The 20233-nt window shown below is 37.6% G+C and overlaps 1 protein-coding gene across 7 annotated transcripts in view; it reads right to left on the bottom strand.

Moving 5' to 3' along the window:
* Window positions 1-226: 226 nt before the first annotated feature.
* The window catches only part of LOC111868901 (protein Malvolio), a 35810-nt gene continuing 15803 nt past the window's right edge, over window positions 227-20233 (bottom strand). For 4 of the 7 annotated variants that reach the window (XM_023859989.2, XM_023859988.2, XM_023859990.2 and 1 more), the window contains exons 4-13: window positions 18786-19012; window positions 18538-18676; window positions 16753-16908; window positions 13259-13417; window positions 12510-12557; window positions 12114-12278; window positions 9997-10220; window positions 9420-9630; window positions 7141-7208; window positions 227-301 (exon numbers count right to left, since the gene is read on the bottom strand). In XM_023859989.2, the coding sequence (XP_023715757.1) occupies window positions 244-301; window positions 7141-7208; window positions 9420-9630; window positions 9997-10220; window positions 12114-12278; window positions 12510-12557; window positions 13259-13417; window positions 16753-16908; window positions 18538-18676; window positions 18786-19012 (1455 nt within the window). In that variant the 3' untranslated portion in view covers window positions 227-243. Of the gene's footprint in view, window positions 302-4108; window positions 4345-7140; window positions 7209-9419; window positions 9631-9996; window positions 10221-12113; window positions 12279-12509; window positions 12558-13258; window positions 13418-16752; window positions 16909-18537; window positions 18677-18785; window positions 19013-20233 lie in introns of all 7 variants that reach the window. The other 3 variants (XR_002843581.2, XR_002843582.2, XM_023859992.2) reach the window with 3 other exon arrangements.

The following is a 20233-nucleotide window of genomic DNA, read 5'->3' as shown; positions in this document are numbered from 1 at the left end:
CAGCTCCATTATCTCAGTGCAGTGTTCAAATCTAATGTTTGCTAGAGAAACATTAAATGAGAGTGTCACTGTATATACAGTCACATCAGACCTTTTCTTTCAGTCTCCTACAACACAATATATTATCTGAACCTGACATCTCCATTTTGATGAGAATATTAGCACATCTTCGGTTGAGTATTTGGTAAAGCTTGAACTCTTACTCCACAATTTTGTTTACCACTTATTGTTTTCCACTTGCGCTTACTTTTTGTTCCATGTTCCCAGTACATCTTCTTGTATTGTGAATGTTGATATACTGCTGAAAAGAGAAATTCCTGAATTATTTCATGCATGGTAATTTGTAATTATCTGACGGTACCAATATTATATTTAAGCATCCTGTTACACTCTGTACAATATATGATATAAATTCTGTCCTAAATGTAAATTTATTGTAGGTCTTTCGTTTTGCCTTCTTCTACACTACATGTTTCGGCCGCAAACGGCCATCATCAGGTGTATACACTCACGTAGCTGTTACACTGCACCCAGTTTAAAATTTAAAAACACACAGGTCTTCCCAATTGGCTAACAGGTTCTACTTCGCTGCTATCTGTCTGATTCGTACATCATCTTTGTCACCCACACACGTCAATTTTGACATTCATGAACTGGCACTTTTAAAATCTTCAGTTCCAATTTAGAAAACTCCTTTCAAATTTTAAATTTAAAATTAAAATTCTCAGGGTTACTTGCCCCACGTCTATAGTGCTGCAACGGCTACTTCTGTTTTCAGCACTGTAAGGTGTTATTCTGTGTAGGCTCCCTGTGTGCACACATAGTAAAGATAAGCAGTGGCACGCACACAGGGAGCCTACACAGAATAACACCTTACAGTGCTGAAAACAATGTTTTTAAATTTTACTTTCAATACTGAACATAGTCCATGCATTCATAGATGTAAAAGTAAAGGTATCCCGTGGAGGTCCATAGGGTTGTGAGATGTTGAGGTTCCCACATTTTCTAGATATTCGGCTCATAGATGGCGGTAAGGTTGTCAGCCCTATGTGCTGGCCGCCCTTTACCCCCAAGAATATTCCTGGTACTTATTTCTGTTAAGAGGCTGAGTCGACCCCAGGGCCATAGTGCGGCTGAAAGGATTAGGTCAATTGAAAAAATCCAGTGACCTCATTGGGCATTTGTAGATGTACTACTGAAATTTTAATGAGTATATCCTAGTACTGTATGAGGGTTGTTAAAGGTTGACTGGATTTTTTCCTTTTTGCAAAAAGAATTGTCAAACTCTTACTCCGTTTCAAGATATTCTTCCTTCACACAAACACAATTTTTCCATTGTCCTGGCAGGTTACTGATGCCAGCAGCATAAAAGGTTTTATCCTGACTGTGTAACTAGTTTCTCTCCTCCTAGGTGCATCTTCATTGGTCCAAACAAATAGAAATCACTGAGGGCTAAGTCAGGGCTGTAAGGAGGGTGGTTCATGATTTCACAGTCCATTGTTGACAATGCTACCTTCATCAAATTTTCCATATGTAGATGAGCACTGTCATGCAGTAATATGATCTTTAACAATGTCTCAGGTCTTTTCTTCCAAATAACTTGGTGCACATCACTTCAAAGCAAGTTCCATGCAATTTCATGCTCTGTAATTCACCCATTTCTCAAAATCAGCTATCTGGCATGGCAGATGTTATATCCTGTACAGTTGTAGGCTGAACATGAGCATAGTGTAGGTTTGAGATTTCTAAATGGCCTTCCCCATACTGTGCATTTAACCTACAAAGAATTTCTGTTGGTTTCACTTTCCCTCTCACTAGGAATTTGATACAGTGCTGTTCTGCACTAGGCATGATAAGGTCTAGTGTCATCCTGTACTAGCTGTAATGAGCACAAGCATGGTGCATGAACATGTGCCAGGTAGTGAGTGCACTGTTGCCATCATCTGTCCATAAAAGTTTTATTTCTGTGGTGCCCACGTTTTGCGGAGGGGAAAAAATGTTCAGGCTAATCTTGAACCACCCTTGTACATGTTTGTCACACCTAAAATCAGCCTTCAATTTCCTACATAGAACTGGTTTTTGTTCAAATGTCAGTGATAGAACAGAAGTATCCCAAAGCAGTGGTTATGAAGAATTCCATCTTCTGAAATATAATGCCACGTAGTCTGCTGAAAGTCAACCAACATTTCAGAGGATTTGCTGGACTCTCAATCCTACCATGCAGATGGCTACACCCAATTATAAGCTGGATTAAGACACTTTCCTGCCTTATGTTGGATCAATCTTTAACTGCATTGGCAGGGTGCTGTCCTGGCACAACATCAAATTGGCTGGCCTCCTGGTGATGAGAGTATCTAGTTTCCTTCAGCTCGTCAAGGATGAACAGGGGCAGAGAACACCAAGAGTATACACTATATTCCCGTGAGTGCAGTCAGGTCTACGTTTGATAGGTAGACTGTTTGACTGACACCTGGTTGAGAGAGTACCATCAGCATATGTGCTAAAACATCTGGACAAGTCAGCCATGGCAGAGCACAGCAGCATCTTGGGACAATGCATCCAGCTCTATAACTCCAGCATCCTCACCACCAAACCCAGACATATGGACCATATAACAGGGAAGCAAGGGAGCTCTATCCCAATAATATTACAAGGAGGATGGCTTCTACCTAAGCAAGTCATGGAAACCTCTCATGTGCTCCCTGAAAGATTATGGTAAGGGTCCCTCACAGAATTCTCTACCTAGGTTCTCCACTGGACCTTGGAAGTCCATGCCCTTATCAGGGTACTAACCTAGCCCTCTATGGCCACCCATCAACCCTAAGCTTCCTTGGCTTTCCTCTGCTGTCTTTGCTATTTTAATTCTCAACCACATGCCTACAACTCATACAGACTTCTCTCTCATCCTCCTTGATTCTCTGTCCACCATACACCCCTCTGACCTCTCTCCTACATCTGCACAATAGCCCTTTCAAGGAACAAACCTAGTCACTCTTCTCCTGTCTCCTCATTGTTCACCCTGGTTCTCTGGAAGAGCAACTGAGAGCTGGTGGGTTGGCTTCCAAGGTCCATTCTGTTTTTATGTGATCCTGAATTTTTGCAAGCCGTATGTTCTTACTGACTGCTTTATTTGGTCTCTTGCTTGACTTATTCTTCAACCCAGAAGCTGGAGGTGACATGTTCCTCAAAAATGTCAGCACTCTTTGAACAGACTACATGGTGTTATATGCCAGAAGATAGAATTCTACTGAATACAGAGTTTCTCTGTTCATATCAAACTGAATTCTGCTTTCACCTAACCTTGCCTTGCTGACTCTCATTTGTTTTTTCCACAGTCTGGGTGGGTTGGTTCTCATGCACTGCATCTGACTGAAATTCAAAATCCTAGCCACAGAGTGGGTAACCTGACAATTTTTCTACAATATTCCTCGGTCCTTCCAAGCAAATGTAAAAGTATTGTTTTAAAATAGCTCACACCACTTTATACTCCCATTCCTCACAATTCTTTATTCACATCACCCTATCACATCTCAATCAGCAGTTAAACTGTGATCTTGACAGCGTTGCCAAGATCACATTGGTGACATGTGATACCAGACTTAGGGTTGTAAGGTTCAAGTGGAAGCTCTCTGAATATTACAACCTTGAAGTTCTGTCAAAGTAACAAGCCATCAATCACCTGGCATTATGTTTGAACCTCAGTATAACACCATGAGAGAAAGAAGAAGGTAGCTGCATACTAACTCAAGTCTGAAGCAGTGTTAGACTGATGCTGATATTAAAAAAGAAAAGGTGATAACTAAAATGCAGAAAACTAGCTGTAGCTGTAGAAACACATAAAGGTGAAGACTGCACCCAAGCACCATGCCATAATATGGTAGGAGTGGAGGTATAGCTCCACAGTTACATTTTTAATGGAACTATATAAAGGTCTTTAATGTATGTCCCGCTTTGGTGGCATTAAATCACTACATATTAGTCAGTAAGTGTTGTCACTTCTTTTGAATAACACACAAATCTAAAAGAATATTTCAGATATGTGAAAACATGTAAATGTGAGAAATAGATACTAAAAAAATACATTTCAAAGTCCTTGACTCATACATACCATTTAGCTGCTTCCAAGTTGGATGAAACTAAATTCTTTTGATTTTTGTTCTTTTCACATTGTTCATCATCTTTTAGTGTTATGTCACTAGTTCCTTTCCTTTGGCACGTATATTGTATGAATAAAAAGTCGGAAGTTTAATGAGTTGTAAATGGTCTTGGAAAATTTACACTTGGTTCCCACATTTTATAATGGCTCTCATGCTGTTAATCTAGTCATTGTCTTCTTGTACTTAACTAAAAGAATGAAACAGTATAGAAAGTTAACAGAACAGAAAGCCCCAGCACATACTTATGAAGAACAGACAGAGCTGCATACTGAAAACAAGTTAGAAGCAGTTACAGAGAATAAATTCCCAGAGATAAAGCTGCATTGTGAAAATGTGCTGCTGAAAAATGTCTGAAATGATGAGACAGTGCAATCTCCATATTATAGGTATTCCATGCCAAATCAACAAATCTGACTGAAACTGCATGGCAGCTGAATTTTTTATTTTAATGAACTTTGTATAACCACATGTTTGTATGATAAATAAAAGTACAAAGTATTTTATCTCGTAACTTTGTGGTTTTGAGGACAAAATGCCAAATTTATGTGACATTGGCTGTTTTCATATGTCATGGAAGTATTAAATGATACACAATATTGTCTTCAAATGGAGATAACCAGATGAAATTAAAACATACAGAATTCATGTAAGCTACCAAATTATGTACAAAACTTTGTTATCACTTGAATTTTTCAAAGTACAAAAAAAGTACAACTGATCAAATCACTCCTGAAAAAAATCGTACTATTGTGTAAATGACAACCAAGCAAAAATTAGAAGACAGGAATCACACTTCCCCTGTTTATAACGTAAATTTCAACTCCTTTCCTTCAGTCTCTTGCTGAGATATGATTGACTGTCTACTCTGGTGCTCATCTGGTCACGTTTCAATTTATGACAGTATAAAACTCACAAGCATGGCTTCTGTTTACTTTGTCTTTCCGTGTCATGCACGTGAATGCGCTACCCTTTTATGCAGGGGCTAAACGTTTTTTCTGAGCAGTTCAGTTATGCTCTTCTGTAAGGAGGTTGTACTGACACCCTGTCCTTGTTGTCAGTGCTTATATTAAATTCAATATGCATTACATATAAACCCAGCAAATTTCAACCTCCTGTGAAAAGTGGAAGGATGGTGATGGACCTTTAGGATCCCTATCCTGAGTCAGATCAATCCAATACATACCATGCCATTCTATCTCTCTTAACACTTTGTGGACTGGCAATTTAAATATTTAAATCACCTTGGGGACTGGCATTTTTAAACCTACTACCCTAACTTGTGCACTGTTCACTTTAAAAATTAATATAAAATTCCTAATTAATTTTATGAACTAAAATTTTTGGAGAACACATACCAATGCTTCTAGAAGTGCTTGAGAGCGTGATATTTCTGGAAACATTGCCCTTTGTGAAGTGGCATTACATAGAACTTGCAATGTAGACCGTCATACTCCTTTTTTTTGTGAACTGTGCAAACACAGCACTGCCTAGAAGGATGCTTCCCTTTGGAATGTTCACTCCTCACAATTTTCACGAGGGTATGTTTCCGCATATCACCCGAGAGTCGCCCAGGGGTGTCCACATGAGGATTGTGTGGGGTGGGAGTTGATGGGCCCAGTCACACTAAGTCCGTGCCTGACTTTGGTTCTGCCGCCACCATCTGGTCTGTAGCCCAGGCCTTTGCCACATTCATCAGAAATGCTTTGTATTTCAATTTCGAATCAGGGTTTAGATTTTTGTAAACCAAAAATGAATTGAAAATGGCACAATTTATTAGCCACAAGGCAACTTTCTTTGTCCACTTTATTATTTTCCTAGGAAGAGAATAATAGGCCAAGTATTGATCGGCTCTATCAACTCCCTTCATGAACATATTATACTCAGAAATACAAATAGGCTTCTTTACTTGTCCATGTCTCCTTTGAACATCAACCATGCTCAAATTGTAAACTGTGGAAATCATATTCACAACATGAGTATCCCTATCTCCAAAAAACAGTTCTGCTACTTCAGACACTTGTGTTGGGTCTGATGGAATTTGCTTCACCCCTGGATTTCCAGTAAACTGTCACAAAGTAGGTGTTTTGTCTGCTTTTCCCCATGTGACTGTCCCCGCAATTTTACTACCTGCACTTCTACCTACTTTCACTTTTACTGTCTGTGGCCAAATTATTTGTTGTCCCCTGTCACTGCCACTGTCTGAATCACTATCACTACATGTCTCAGAAGGAACATCAGATAGCTTGTGGTAGGAGAACAAGTCAGATATTGCTTGGTTTTCAACCACTTCTGTTCTTGACTCATTGCACTACTAACTTCCTGCCTGGTACATAACAGCTTGAAGGGTCAAAGATCATTTTCCTTTGGAGGGGGAACCCAAACAGCGAGATCAAGTTACTGCTTACTAAGCAAACATTCTGGAATAATATTACGCAGTAGTCATTTCACTTGGGTGGCGCCAGAGAAAGGTATAGTGTGTTAGAATCTAACGTGTACTAAAATCATAATAATAGCCACCAGTCCGCCACGTTTAAAAGCGCTGGGCATAAAAATGTGCCACCAGTCCACAAAGTGTTAAGATCCATTTTAATATTATACATCCACCTACATCTTGGTCTTCCTAGTGGTCTCTTTCTTTCTGGCTTTCCCACCAATATCCTGTATGCATCCCTCCTCTTTCCCATTCTTGCTACATGCCATTCCCATCTCATCCTCCTTGACTTCATCATTGTAATTATACTTGGTGAAGAGTACAAGTATGAATCTCCTTATTATGCTGTTTTCTCCAACCTCCTGTCACTTCATCTCTTTTCAGAACAAATATTCTCCTCAGCACCCTGTTCTCAAACACCCTCAGTCCATTTTCTTTCTTTAATGTCAGAGACCCAGTTTTATACCCATACAGAACCACAGGCAAAATTACCCACACTGTATATGAAGGAAACACTATTAATAAAATAAATTATTCTTAACATGGCGTTACCTTGAGAAGTTCTGTGTACTGAGGCCAAAGTCTGTTGCTTCTGGACACTTTATATATTTGGATACGAACTGCATTTGAAAGAGAATAAACACATAATTAGATAATTTGCAAATAGTCTGAAAGAAATTTTATGTGATCTAATTCCAAAACCACTGTACTATTGGACAGTTACTTCTACACAGAGCTAGGGTCTAATTCCTCTAAACAAGAACTGTCCAAGAAATGTAACCAATTAAAAATAAATAAGTATCTTCTCTCCTGTATAATAAACAATGTTTGTTAAATATACTTTGGGGAACATTTTAATTTTGCTGCAATGTCATGGAAGTATGTAGATTCCACTGATTTCTGGTATGCAAATATTATGCAAAAATTACATAAAACTTAAAATAATAATCCCATTAAAATCTACAAGTTTTAACTGGACACATTCTGTAATATAGTGGAATGAATGTGAAACAAAATACAAGGAAACATAATTTCCAATATAGTTTTGCAACATTATATCTGTGTCCGCAATAAATGAACATTAAGGCCAATGATGTATGCAGAATTACAAAAGTTTATTAGGGAAATAATTTTACCCCACTGGAGAATACATTTTCATTGAATGTTGTCAACCAGTCATTCAGAACACAATTAACAAGCTGCATTGTGCTGTTCATCTCCTCATTAAAGTACAGCCATGTTTAATATAGATACTGATTAACTAATATTCATAAAACTCAGTATGAACAGTATGCCATATGATATCATCTCTTCTTTGTCTTCAACAATAAAACATGATGATCATGTAAACTCCTGACACACAAACAGCACTGATGATTTTCAGTGCAAGTATCTTTTAAGTATCCTACAGTGATATTCTTTGGATATTGCCTATAAACAGAAACAAAATTAAAAATAAATAATTTGTAATTACTTTAGGATGATGTTTAACTGCTGAAATCTATCAAAATAAAAACATCATGATATCTTCTCAGTTTATTCTGAATGACACTAGCTATTTTAATGGTTTACATTTCCTGTTCACAGTTACCCAGTGAATGGCTGTATTGTAAATCGAAAATTTGGATCATGAATTAGAATAGTCATCAGCTTGGAAAGAAAAGCCACAAAGTGTAAAGTGCAAAAACTGTTTACCAGAAGGAGACGGTTACTTTTGGTTTGCCACAGTTTCTTGTGTTGTTTCTCTCTAATTGCTACAATTTCTCTGACTTCTAGTGTTCTTTTAAACTACTGAATCTGCAGCCACATTACATTTTACACTGAATGGCATTAGTTAAAAAGCACATTATTTTTATTCCTATATAAATGGCATTTGAGGTGAACTTTTAAAACAAAAATTGTCTCATAAATCCACAAAATAAACATGGAACATACTGTCATCTTATAATAAAACTTCACTAAGTTCATAATGAAATTTAAAAGTTTAGCACAAAGTTTCAAATTTTTATGACAGTAAAATTTATTTCATGCAAATTGGCAAATACAATACATTCTTTGTCTCTTCATCATAAACCAAAATCACTCCATGCTAGGCCTGAAGAAGAAATGGTGAAAAATAAAAATAGTCAGAAAGTTTTCATTTAGAGAAGCCATGATACAGCATAAAAGAATATCCTAATTTAGTTCTAGTTTGATCACATTACAGTAACAGAAGGAATCTTTGTAAAATCAGTGATTTTATTTTTTTACTAAATATGTACCATATATTATTTTAAAATGTATCTTTATTTTCAAAAGGGGATAATCATATATAATTGATGTAGTCTTGAACATGCTTTTCCTCATTAAATAATTGTATTTTCTACCACACGGTATCATTATACAAAGAACATCCTTGTATGTATTCTTTGATACCATAAAAATCGTATTTTCTGCTTTAAAATAATGCTCATCTTTCAAATGTTTTTCCTCATTATGAAAACTACATTTTCCATTATTAAATGCACATCAGATATTTTCTTTCAGATATCATATCCCAGTGTCTGTTAGAGCTCTCTAGAACCTAGTGCTCTGCAAAACTGCTCAGATCAACAGTAAAATTTTTATTCCAGGCACTTCTAATGGAACTTAGTTTGACACAGGACATCTTCTGAAGTTCATTTACTGTATCTGACAACAAGACAAATCAAAGAGCCAGTTTCAATATATCATTTTTAAACATTAAAATTACCATACTGACCCTGATATAGGACCTGAAAAAGGGGGGGAAAAAAAAATCTTCTACACTATTACTTCCAACTAATTAGAATAAATTTGACATTTCTACTTACCTGGTATTCATTAAGTCTTGTGTTACCCATGCTGACAATCATGTGTAGTACAAAGTATGTACACATGAACAGGTAAAAGACTACAAACACTGCTAATGCAAGCCATATTCCCCATTCATGAGGAATGTCATATATTACAGAGTGTACCACAAAGAAGGTATTAATTGCAATAACCACTACTGATAAAGTTATGGATGCTATTTTGTTGGCTCTGGAAAAGACAAGAAACAATAAAATATATAATAAATGTTATGTTAAACTCCTAAAAATGCTACAGTTTAATTAATAACAGAGCATTTACTGCTGATTTTACTCATGGAGGTAAAAGTTAAAATATGTCATTAACATGTTCACAAGAACCTGCCAGTGTTCCCTGTCCAGAGGAAGATGACTCAAGTCCATCCAGCCCGTTTTTTTAAAGATATGTTTTAAAATTATCCTTCCATTTGTGCCCAAGTTCCTTACTAAGTTATCACGCTTGTAGCATCAAAAGATTTAAATGGTTGCTAGACACATTTATGATAAAACTTGAGTACCTAAGACTGAAATTGTCTGTCATATGAAAATTATTACTTACAAGCCATTGACAAATTCTCCCATTATTTGTGGATTGCTGGTGAAAGCAATAGTTGGAATTGTTGCAAATGGCAGTTGCAGACTCATGACAGCATTCAACAAATCATTCATACCAGTCAGGTTATTAATATCCAAGTAGAAAGCCACAAAAAATGTTGGTACAACAGCAATTGTACGGGTGAACAGTACCCGCTTCCATCTTGACCACTGAAGATTTAAGAAGCCCTACGAGCAGACACAGTTACATATCATGTTAGTCTTCACAGTGAACAATCCAACCTTATGTTTAAGGAGATACACATTATAGAACTTACTTTCACTGGTGGGAAAGCCAGAAGGAAAGAGACCACAGGGAAGACCAAGGCGTAGATGGGTGGACAATATTAGAATGGATCTTAGAGAGATAGGATGGGATGGTATAGATTGGATAGATCTGGCTCAGGATAGGGGCCAGTGGAGGGCTCTTGTGAACATGGTAATGAACCTTCGGATTCCATAAAATGCTGCAAAATTCTTAAGTAGCTGCAGAATTGGCAGCTCCTCCAGAAGGGCTCAGCTCCATGAGTAAGTAAGTAAGTAACCCCTCACCAGAAGTATCAAAGCTGCATGACCTCAATAACTCATAAAGTATTGTAAAATAATCAAGAAGAATGTGTACCATATGCATCAGAAGAAAATACATTATCTGCACTCAAGAGGATAACCTCATCTACTCACAACTGACTGCTAATCAGAAGCTGTTCTTTATAAGCTTAAGTCCAGCACAGCCACAAACACTGTTCACTCATATGCCACTCACAATTCTCTGCAAACCCACAAGCCCCACCCTAATTTCACCCATAATTTGGTGCGTGTGCTCATGTGAGAGTAAGTGCATTGATTTATACTATGTGAAGCAGTGTCAGTCAATCCAATACTTACATATGTAAACTATATCATAGGTTGTTCTAAGGGCCACTACTGGAATACATGTAGTATTTGATGTTACATACAAAACGCGGATCCATACATCCACTGCCCCATACGCCTTCATGGCATTGTATTTAATTCAGTAAGCACAGAAACAATATACATAAATGATGACTTGAATTAGTCATTATATGTCACTGAAGAATGCACCTTATGGCAGATCTATGACTGTATATTTTCCCATTAATGACATATTTACATTACACACTTGTTAATGAAAATAATCCTAGTAAGACACTTGAACAGGATCCATACCATCTGTAGATCCCTCACCTCATTATATACACCACACAATCATAAACTGAGTTCGTGAAATGAATGAAAGGAACAACGTCAGTTTTCTTAGGTCTAGTATATACTGTATTTTCTCTTTGTTCTTCAGTATAGTAAACAATATCAAAGAAATTAACCCAGACTGCCTTCTTGTTTCACTTTTTGATAAGCTGCTCACTTCACACAGGCATACTATTTAAAGCTTTGTATTCAAGTCCAAGCTCTTCCACTTCATTGCCATAATTACAGGATTTTCAAAGCTTTGCAGTCAGTGCAAACTGAAATATAGTAGATGTCTCATGTGGCGAAACCTTAAACATGCACATGCATAGTTGTATTCTGTGACACTGTCCTACATAGATGAAGGGGAGCCCAGGGGAAGAAAAGGAATGTGTGTGAGGCAAGGATGGGAAGATAAAGCATGGTGCAGTGGTCATAACAAGATGTATAGGGTGAGCTGTTTACATTTACAATCCGAAATGCAAACTTTCTCCTGGACAAGGGTAGAGAACAGAGGGTGAGTTAACTTGAACTTTACAGGCCGCTACCCATACACAACTTCGGAAGCAAAAAGTATAGTAAGTTATGGAAAACAGTGGTGGCTAGTTATAAATCACTCATTATGACAAACATCCCAGAAAAAATCCACCATTTTATGCAATGATTTACCATACGTACAACATTAAGAAACTGATGATTCCAATGGCTTTTGTCACTATAATGAAGTCCTCAGTATAAGCCATACTCGTTCTACCATGGTTTCACTGTACATAAAATAAATGTGGACAGAATATACAACAGGACATCACTATTTCATAGCACATTCATTAATTTGTGGAAAGAGTTTCTTAAAGGGGGAGGTCAGTGATAACTTACTTCCATTGCAAACTGCCCTGCATATGTGCCAGTCATTGTGCTTGACTGACCAGCTGCCAGAATGCCCACACCCCAGATGTACATGGCAGCTGCCCCAAATGCACAGCCCAAGAAAACGCCACCCTTGAAAAGGTCTGCATCAACAAATTCAGTTCTATCCTGTGTCTGAAACAACAACGAGACGGAAAGTGAGAAGAAATATGTCCCATGTAGTGATGTGCGTCTATCACTACTTAATAATTAATTTCAATCATCTCATTTAATTTTTTCATGTCAGATTTCTCCATTTCACATTCTGCTGGAGTTCTTAACCTGTTATCCTTGAAAACCAAGCAATGACTGATTGATCTATCAATAATCTTAAATTTCAGATAAATATAAATTATATATATTTACCTCAAACACATAACTGAATGTGGAATTGTTCTCAATGCACATATCATACTGGAAAAGAAATCATAATGAACATTTTTAACACATACAAAAATGAGGCATTTCATCCACAAGCTTCAGAATTCTAAATTCTATGATGTTTCAGTACCCGAATTCAGCCAATATTTGGTATTGTGTCAAGGTATTTACAGTACAGAGTCAAGTACAAATATGCATTAATGCAATAATGTTCAAGATATTCAAAATCCTACAAGTCAATACACCTGCGAATAAGAAGGGCACAAAAATTCTGTGGAAATAATTTTGAGCCTTGCATGCTTCTAGCATACTGAGCAAATGTAATTCGCTTCTGTACTTCTCTACTGCCTGGTAAGATAATGCTGTCTCTTCCAAGCCTGTGTGCTAGTTGATTTAGTTGTTTTCATCATATTATAAGTATGTTTCAATTAGATATATGTATGACACTGCAAGGTGAAAATAAATTTACTGTGAAGAATGTTTACAACTATGATGAGATAATTTTTCTCTGACGCCACACTGCTAGAGTTCTGCATTCTCTTTGCACGAAGTCTATACTGAAGTATCAACTGAAGAATATAATACATTCTATGACAATGAGTAAAGCCAGTAATAAAAATTGTTTTCTTATTAGCTTTTTATAACTCATAACATAAACTAACACATTTTCATATAAATTTCTTTGGGATTTATTTTGCTTCTGTGTGTATCTTTGGTTGTCAGCTGAAACTCACCACTTGTCCATTGGTCTTCTCAAATAGTCCAAATGCAAACACAGCCACCACAAATACATTGATGATGAAGGAACAAAATAAAGCAACACATGATTCAATGAAGAAGTAATAGTTGGCCTCCCTGACTTTCTCAGTTTTTGTTCGGTCTACATCTCGTGACTGTTGAGAAATAAAATATAGTGTCTATTAATAGTCAACCAACATAAATTTACATACTGTGAACAAAATTTTCTGGGAAATTTTAAATAAGAACCTGAATTAAAACCCCACACTCCATGGGACAATGTTATGTTCTTTAAGTGCATGGTTAATGTTATTGTTTCTTTATTTCTTGGTATAGTTACTGACATTCTGCAAACTGCATTAGTTATACAGTGTTGTGAAGAATGAATGGGAAGGATATGCAAAGAAGCACCCACCACCATGTTAGGGTACTAGCACAGTATTTTCCTGGAGGTGAAGCAGGAAAAAGGGGACAGTACAGGGCAGTAAACCACTACCATCTTCCTACTGATCTTCTCTTTCTTTATGACTGCTACTTGAGATCATCCATGGTTAAGGTTTTCTATACAAGAAAATATCTCAATGACATGGCTACAACAGAATTCTGTGGGCATGGTATCGTCACTATCCAGGAATTTAATTAGTAGATAGTAGGGCTATAGCCAATAACAGGGACAGTTGAATGAAATAATAATAAAATAACAAATCAAAGACATACAGAATGAGGGCTATGACCAAGCAAAGAAACAGATCCAGCATGGCAGCTCTTTATAGACAGGGTTATGGACAGGCTGGAACACCTAGAAAGCAGCCAAGAAAGCCTAACTACAATGATAAGGGCCAGCCAACAAAAGTGGTAGGCCACAGTACACTCCACCTGGTCAGCCCAGGACTGCAGCAAGGAATTTGGCAATGGGATTATAAGGGACAAGGCAGCAGTTCAGAAAACAACTCCTGGAAGATGAAGCCCAGGCAGGACATGGAAGTGGCAAGAGTGCTTTTGACCATGCCCTAAGACTATGGGCTGCAAAGGGAGCAGTTGGGTTGCTAGCATAGCTATGAATAGTAAGGGTTGGGGCCCCCATGTGAGCAGTCACCAGAGACCAACAGACAAGGGGGTTAGCAACGACTATGAGGGCAGTGTCGGAGCACTGGCCATCTCAGCAGATTACCAATAGGGATTCCCAGGAACACTTACTGGAGAATGCTGACTGGGACCCAAGAAATGAGTATGGGAGGACATAAGAAGAAAGCACTGATGCCATCACTCCTGTCCCTTTGTTACGAGATCAGTGTGTCAGCAAGGATGGCAGCCTAAATGCCAAGAGGTCGATAACGGACAAGTCATGCCCTGTGAGCACTCACAATGAGCATCACTGATGATCAGGCCACACATCACTGCAGGACTTCCAAGAAAAGAACTGACCCAGCTGTATGTCCTAGAGACACTTCGGGGAGATGCTCATTGTCTTGAAGGGGGTGCTAATGGAACTGACCCTGCACAGGCACCCTCAACAGACTTAGGACTTCCATCACCACGACCACAGACAAGTTCAACCTGGGGCTGGACATCTTGCACATGCACGACACCTCTGGATTTGAGGCGCTGGGTGCTATTCATCCTCTTAAGAAGGACAGAAGCAGCAATGTGTACTGGCTTGTGTGAGAGAGTTGTGACAGTACAGCTGGAAGGCTGGAGGTGGAGCACAGTCCAGCAGTGCTGGGTTCAAAGGCCACCCAGTGACCAGGAGTGTCCATGGCAAGAATTCCAGGTAAACCTCCAAGGGATCTGACTGTTAGGATGGGTGGAAACATACTAATGGAGGTGCATCCCCTAGAGGGCCATGTGATGCAAAGCATACCACCCGAAGGAGGAAGAAGCTGGACGATGGTGACATGTCAACTTCCAGGATGGGAGGACACTGTTGATTGCAGTCCTGCCTACAAGAGTCCAAGCCTGGTATACCAGTATAGTGTCGTGATGCCAATATTTATTGGGCATCCAAACATGTAGCAGGGAGTTACCCTCAGAGCAGAGGTGGTGGCAATTTGTGTGGATGGACCACCACCTTACCAGGAGGCTTCCTGTGATAAGCAGCCTTAAGAAGAGACCATTGCTATATGATGCCTGAAATCCATATACTTCAGAATCATGAAATATTACAGAAATATTGCAGAAGCATTCACTGGCTAAGCAAGAGAAACACAAACTCCCTGGCAGCCACAATAATGGTGGTACTGATGAGACAGAGATTTTTCACCATTCCACAAGGTGATATACAGGAAGTCTGTGTAGACGAAACAGAGGTGGGAGTCCATGACAGCACAGCACAGAGGACCAAAGCAATATCAGTCTAACGAACTGTGAATGATTGAAATTATTTGTAAACAGTTGTAGATAGAAGTATTCAGACTTAAATAAAATCCAAACCCATTGTATAGTCACTTATCATGTGACAATATTTTCATTAATATATCACTGTTTCACTGTTTTGCTTGGCATTATTGGGACTGAATACTGAAAGTCTGTGTTTATGTTCCAAGTTATTTAAGCTACAAGTGCTCAGCCCCAGTCATGACAAAGAAAGTGAAACATGAAATTATATTCCTCTGTGACAGCAGTGATCTGCCAGAAGGTAAAATATGAAAACAATGTGGACTGACTTTGAAAATGTTCATCATTTTCAAAAATACAGATAAACTACATCATTCTCTTTTGTGTGATGGGAGACTAGTGAAGAGGAATGAGTATGAAATGTAGAAAATGAGAACTTCAGTAATGCCCTTTTAATTCACTTTTGCAGGAAAGAAGAGCGTAATAGTTAACAGGCAAGTGATTAAGGTAAAAGCCACGAATTCTGTACAATATCTCAGCAGCATTCTACATTCAGGAGCATATGAGTGGGTACGTAGGTTGGAGAAAATGTTCAACTTCAGACTCGATCAAAATGATGCGAAGAATAAAAAAAATACAGTTAAGGTTAATCATACAATAATACAATCATAAGCAATTCAATGAAGGTGGGTGGGGGGGAGCATGCACAGGCATGTGTGTATGTGTGTGCGTGCGTGTGTGCATGTGCAAGCATCTGTTAAAGCAAATGTTCAAAATCAGCAAATGTTGACAAATACAAGTGATTTTTTTTACAATCACAATTTCAGCTGGTGAACATTCAGAATTGTAACATTTTCTACTTGGACACACATTGGTAAACGTAGGCACTCACATTCATGACCCACTATGAAGAGCTACTTTCTTACAATATGCCAAAATATTGTAATAAAAAATGGCATATCTTCACAGCCTTCTCAAGCCTGATCAAAAAATATTTACTCTTCCCATCACATGAGTGACATCAGCTTTCAAATGAGTGGTCATACAACTCTCAGGCACAGCCTTTCACTCATAGTTTTGACCACACAAAAATTACTTATAGAATCCTATATATAGATGCCCACTATATCTAATATTTACTGTTGTTAATATGTACCTTAACCAGGGCTGAATGCAGGTAAAGGTTGTGAGGCATAATGACAGCTCCAATAATGCCAACAGCTTGCAACAGCACTGTGCCAGTACAGTGGTCACACCATGGGAAGAACATTCCTTTCAACACCTGACCTTGGTCTGGAGATGCCACCACATACTATAATTGAATTGCAGTTATAGTTATACAAGTTGAGGTATATACGGTTTACGTTAAATTTTTGGCTGAGAACACAAATACCATGATGAATAATGTACTATAATGTACTAATGTAGCTCAAATATAAGGCAAGTTTTTTTAGTGCTGCCTCTTAAAAAAGGACTGTCCTACATGCAGGTCATTAAGAACAAATGTGATGAAGATGATTATAAGGAGTGCAAATTGTTAATCCTAGTGATATTCTCAAATTCTATCCCCCAACAAATTATTTTCTGACTTTTTCATTGGAAAAATAGGGGTTGCCTTATATTCACGCTTATACAAGTATGTATTATAAGCTAAAAAACAAATTGGTCTGAAAGTAAATACAGTCAACTCTCGATTATCTGGGGGCAGATTAACTGGTTTGTGGCTTAACCGGGGCTACTGAGGCTTTTTTGAGGCTTATATGTTGTTTAGTATTCATTCACTTTTCTTTCACATGGCGAGTTGTAACACTATTTTAGCACTATTGTGAACCGAGCTCTGCATTCTTTGGTCCCGTTATGCTAACACAATGTTCTAGGGTAGGGGTGAAAGAATGCAAGGATTTGTGGAATGTTTCAAGGACAGATACATCGCCCCAGTTATTATCTTTGTATCAATCTTCAAGTGCGTTAGCAAAATGTCAGGGTGTAAAAGGAAGCATGTTGTGTTAAGTATTCAACAGAAAAAGGAAAATACCGCGAAAAAGTAAATGACAATATTAAATTTTTTTAAGTGTTAATATTTGTAAAAAGTGTTGGATGTTGTTGAAGACTGTGATTGAAATAACTAATTCATACTTTAGTGTAATGTAAAAAAAGTATTAAATAGGCCATGAGATGACATAAAAATGAGGTTGAATAAATTTAAATACAGGCAGGCCCATAGTATTATGAAGGTACAGTATTACAGTACTACTTTTAATAAAATTTGTCTTAACCAGGTTTTTGATTAATCGTGATTTCCATCCCCACCATTATCCCGGATAATCAAGAGTTGACTGTACATATATTATACTGTCACTAAATCAACATCTGCAAACAATCATTCTATCTCTTACATTTACATAAAAAAGTAATGATGACATTAAGTGAAAATAAATTAAGGAAATTCTTATAAGTATTATTTTCTAAAGTTCAGCCAATTAACATTGCAAAACTCAAAATTTCAAGATATATGAAGCAGTAACTTTGCTATTTGTTAGAAATGTTTCTGAAGTGTGGCCTTTCATTTTCACATAAGAAGACAATCACAACTGACTGAAGTATTCTGAAGAATATTTGAAAGGCTTTAGTCCATTAACTAGGATATTATGTGCTTAGGAAATTTGTACATCATATTAGTCTTTCTGTATTGTAACAAACTCAAGCTCACTGTGATGAAACGAATACGTGATATGGATGACAGACAAGAAATGCATACAAAACTTATATGGGGAAACCTCTGGGAAAGGAGCCTCTTGGGAGATCAGGACAAAAAGATGATGAAAAGAAAATGGAGCTTAAGAAAAGAGGATACCAGGTTACAAAATATCAGCAGTGTTAAACCTTTGCTCTCGACTACCACACACTTACTTAGGAAGAAGTGATGAGAAATATTACATACTTCATAGCCAAATGTGACAGCCATTACTGTGATGAGGAAGGCAAAAAGGAACTCAAGCTTGCGCAACCCATATTTGTCCAGGAGCAGGAATGTGAATGTGTCAACAACTGTGATAAGAACGCCACCCCAAAGTGGAATTCTATATGAAAAAAAACACAATATCTCAGGTAATAAATTTCAATAGCATAACCATATCACTAAATATTGTTATTTTCAGTCACTATGAAGCACAACAGGTATGTACTTACACTCTATTGGAGAGGAGGAAAATTGCTATAGCTGTACCTATGACTTCTTGCATATCAGAACCAATGATGGCAACCTCAACCATTAACCAGAGAATAATACGTGGAACTTTCTGATACTGCCTATAGCACATCTCAGCTAGGTGAAGGCCGGTTACAACCCCAAGACGAGCTGCCAGTCTCTGCATCACAAGTCCGAGAATGGTAGCTGACAGCAACACCCACAGTAGCTAGAAGGAAAGAAACTTATACAGACCATAACCAAACAATCAAAATTTGGTCCCTCACTACAAGGGAATTATATACATTATATCAATTCAAATATTATCTCTTAATCCAAGGTAAGAACACAAATTACAACTGAATCATTGTCTCTTATTCTGAGGGAAGAATATACACTACAACAATTTTAGCACTGTCTATTATCCTGAACGAAGAATGTAAGTTAAGACAATTGTAAAACTGTCTGTTATTCTGAAGGCAGAATATAAATTACAAGTTCTTGACAACATGAGCTAGTGAAAGTATGTAGTCCTAAAAGGGGTTAATATAGTGAAGGATATTGCAAGTTTGAGAGTGGACCAGTAATACTTCAGTGTGTCCCTGACATCATGACAGATGTGTATTATTACAGACCCACATGCTGTATAGTCTTATCAGAAAGTCATGAGCAACAACCATCACTGTCAAGTGTGTCTTAACTATTGGTTGTAGTATTTATTAGTCTCTGCCACCAACAGCTGCATCACCTACACGAAGAAGAGAAGACGGTAATAGGTGTACAACATTTGTTCACGGGGGGGGCCTGTTGCATCTTCCAACCTGCTTAAGTCTCAAATGAAAAATTACAACATTCTTAGGATTCTGGTGGTGTCCATCACCACCAAAATTCCAAGACTGTTGTAGTTTTAACCAAATTTTATCTTTGCTTCTGCTTGCATCAGTCCACTTCTACCATACTTTATTCAAGCTTTCTCCCATTAAGATGAGGCTGCTTCAACAGAATCATTCTCCAAAATGAGTTGCTGTTCAACATAAATTTTGTCCTCAAAATCTGTACCATTACAGTTAGGAGAAACTAACCAGAAATCCTTTGAGTGTGCCCTAAAAAGATTTTTACATGCTAACTCTTTTTATGCATTAAATGAGTAGTTTAATTACAAATGTACATAAATTTGAATGCTTAACGTCACATTTTAATATAGTTAGTATGGGAGATGTGAGGGGTTGTATTGTGGTTACTAGTGACTTATGTCTGTTAATCAGGATATTATCTTTTGCCTCGTATTGTTGTATCTGTTAGACAGTTAATGTGGGTGATCTTGGTTGTGTGGTTTGTGTTACTTTGTGTATGTGTTTGATGACTATTTCCGCATCCTGGGTCTGTTCCCTGTATAGATGTTTATGGAAAGTGGAGGATGTGTATGTATGTATATGACGAGTCCTGTATC

The sequence above is a fragment of the Cryptotermes secundus genome, unplaced genomic scaffold, assembly GCF_002891405.2.
Source record: "Cryptotermes secundus unplaced genomic scaffold, Csec_1.0 scaffold685, whole genome shotgun sequence".
In the NCBI taxonomy this organism is placed as follows: Eukaryota; Metazoa; Arthropoda; class Insecta; order Blattodea; family Kalotermitidae; genus Cryptotermes; species Cryptotermes secundus.
The sequence above is the reverse complement of the archived record's forward strand: the minus strand, read 5'-3'. Positions and strand labels throughout refer to the sequence as shown.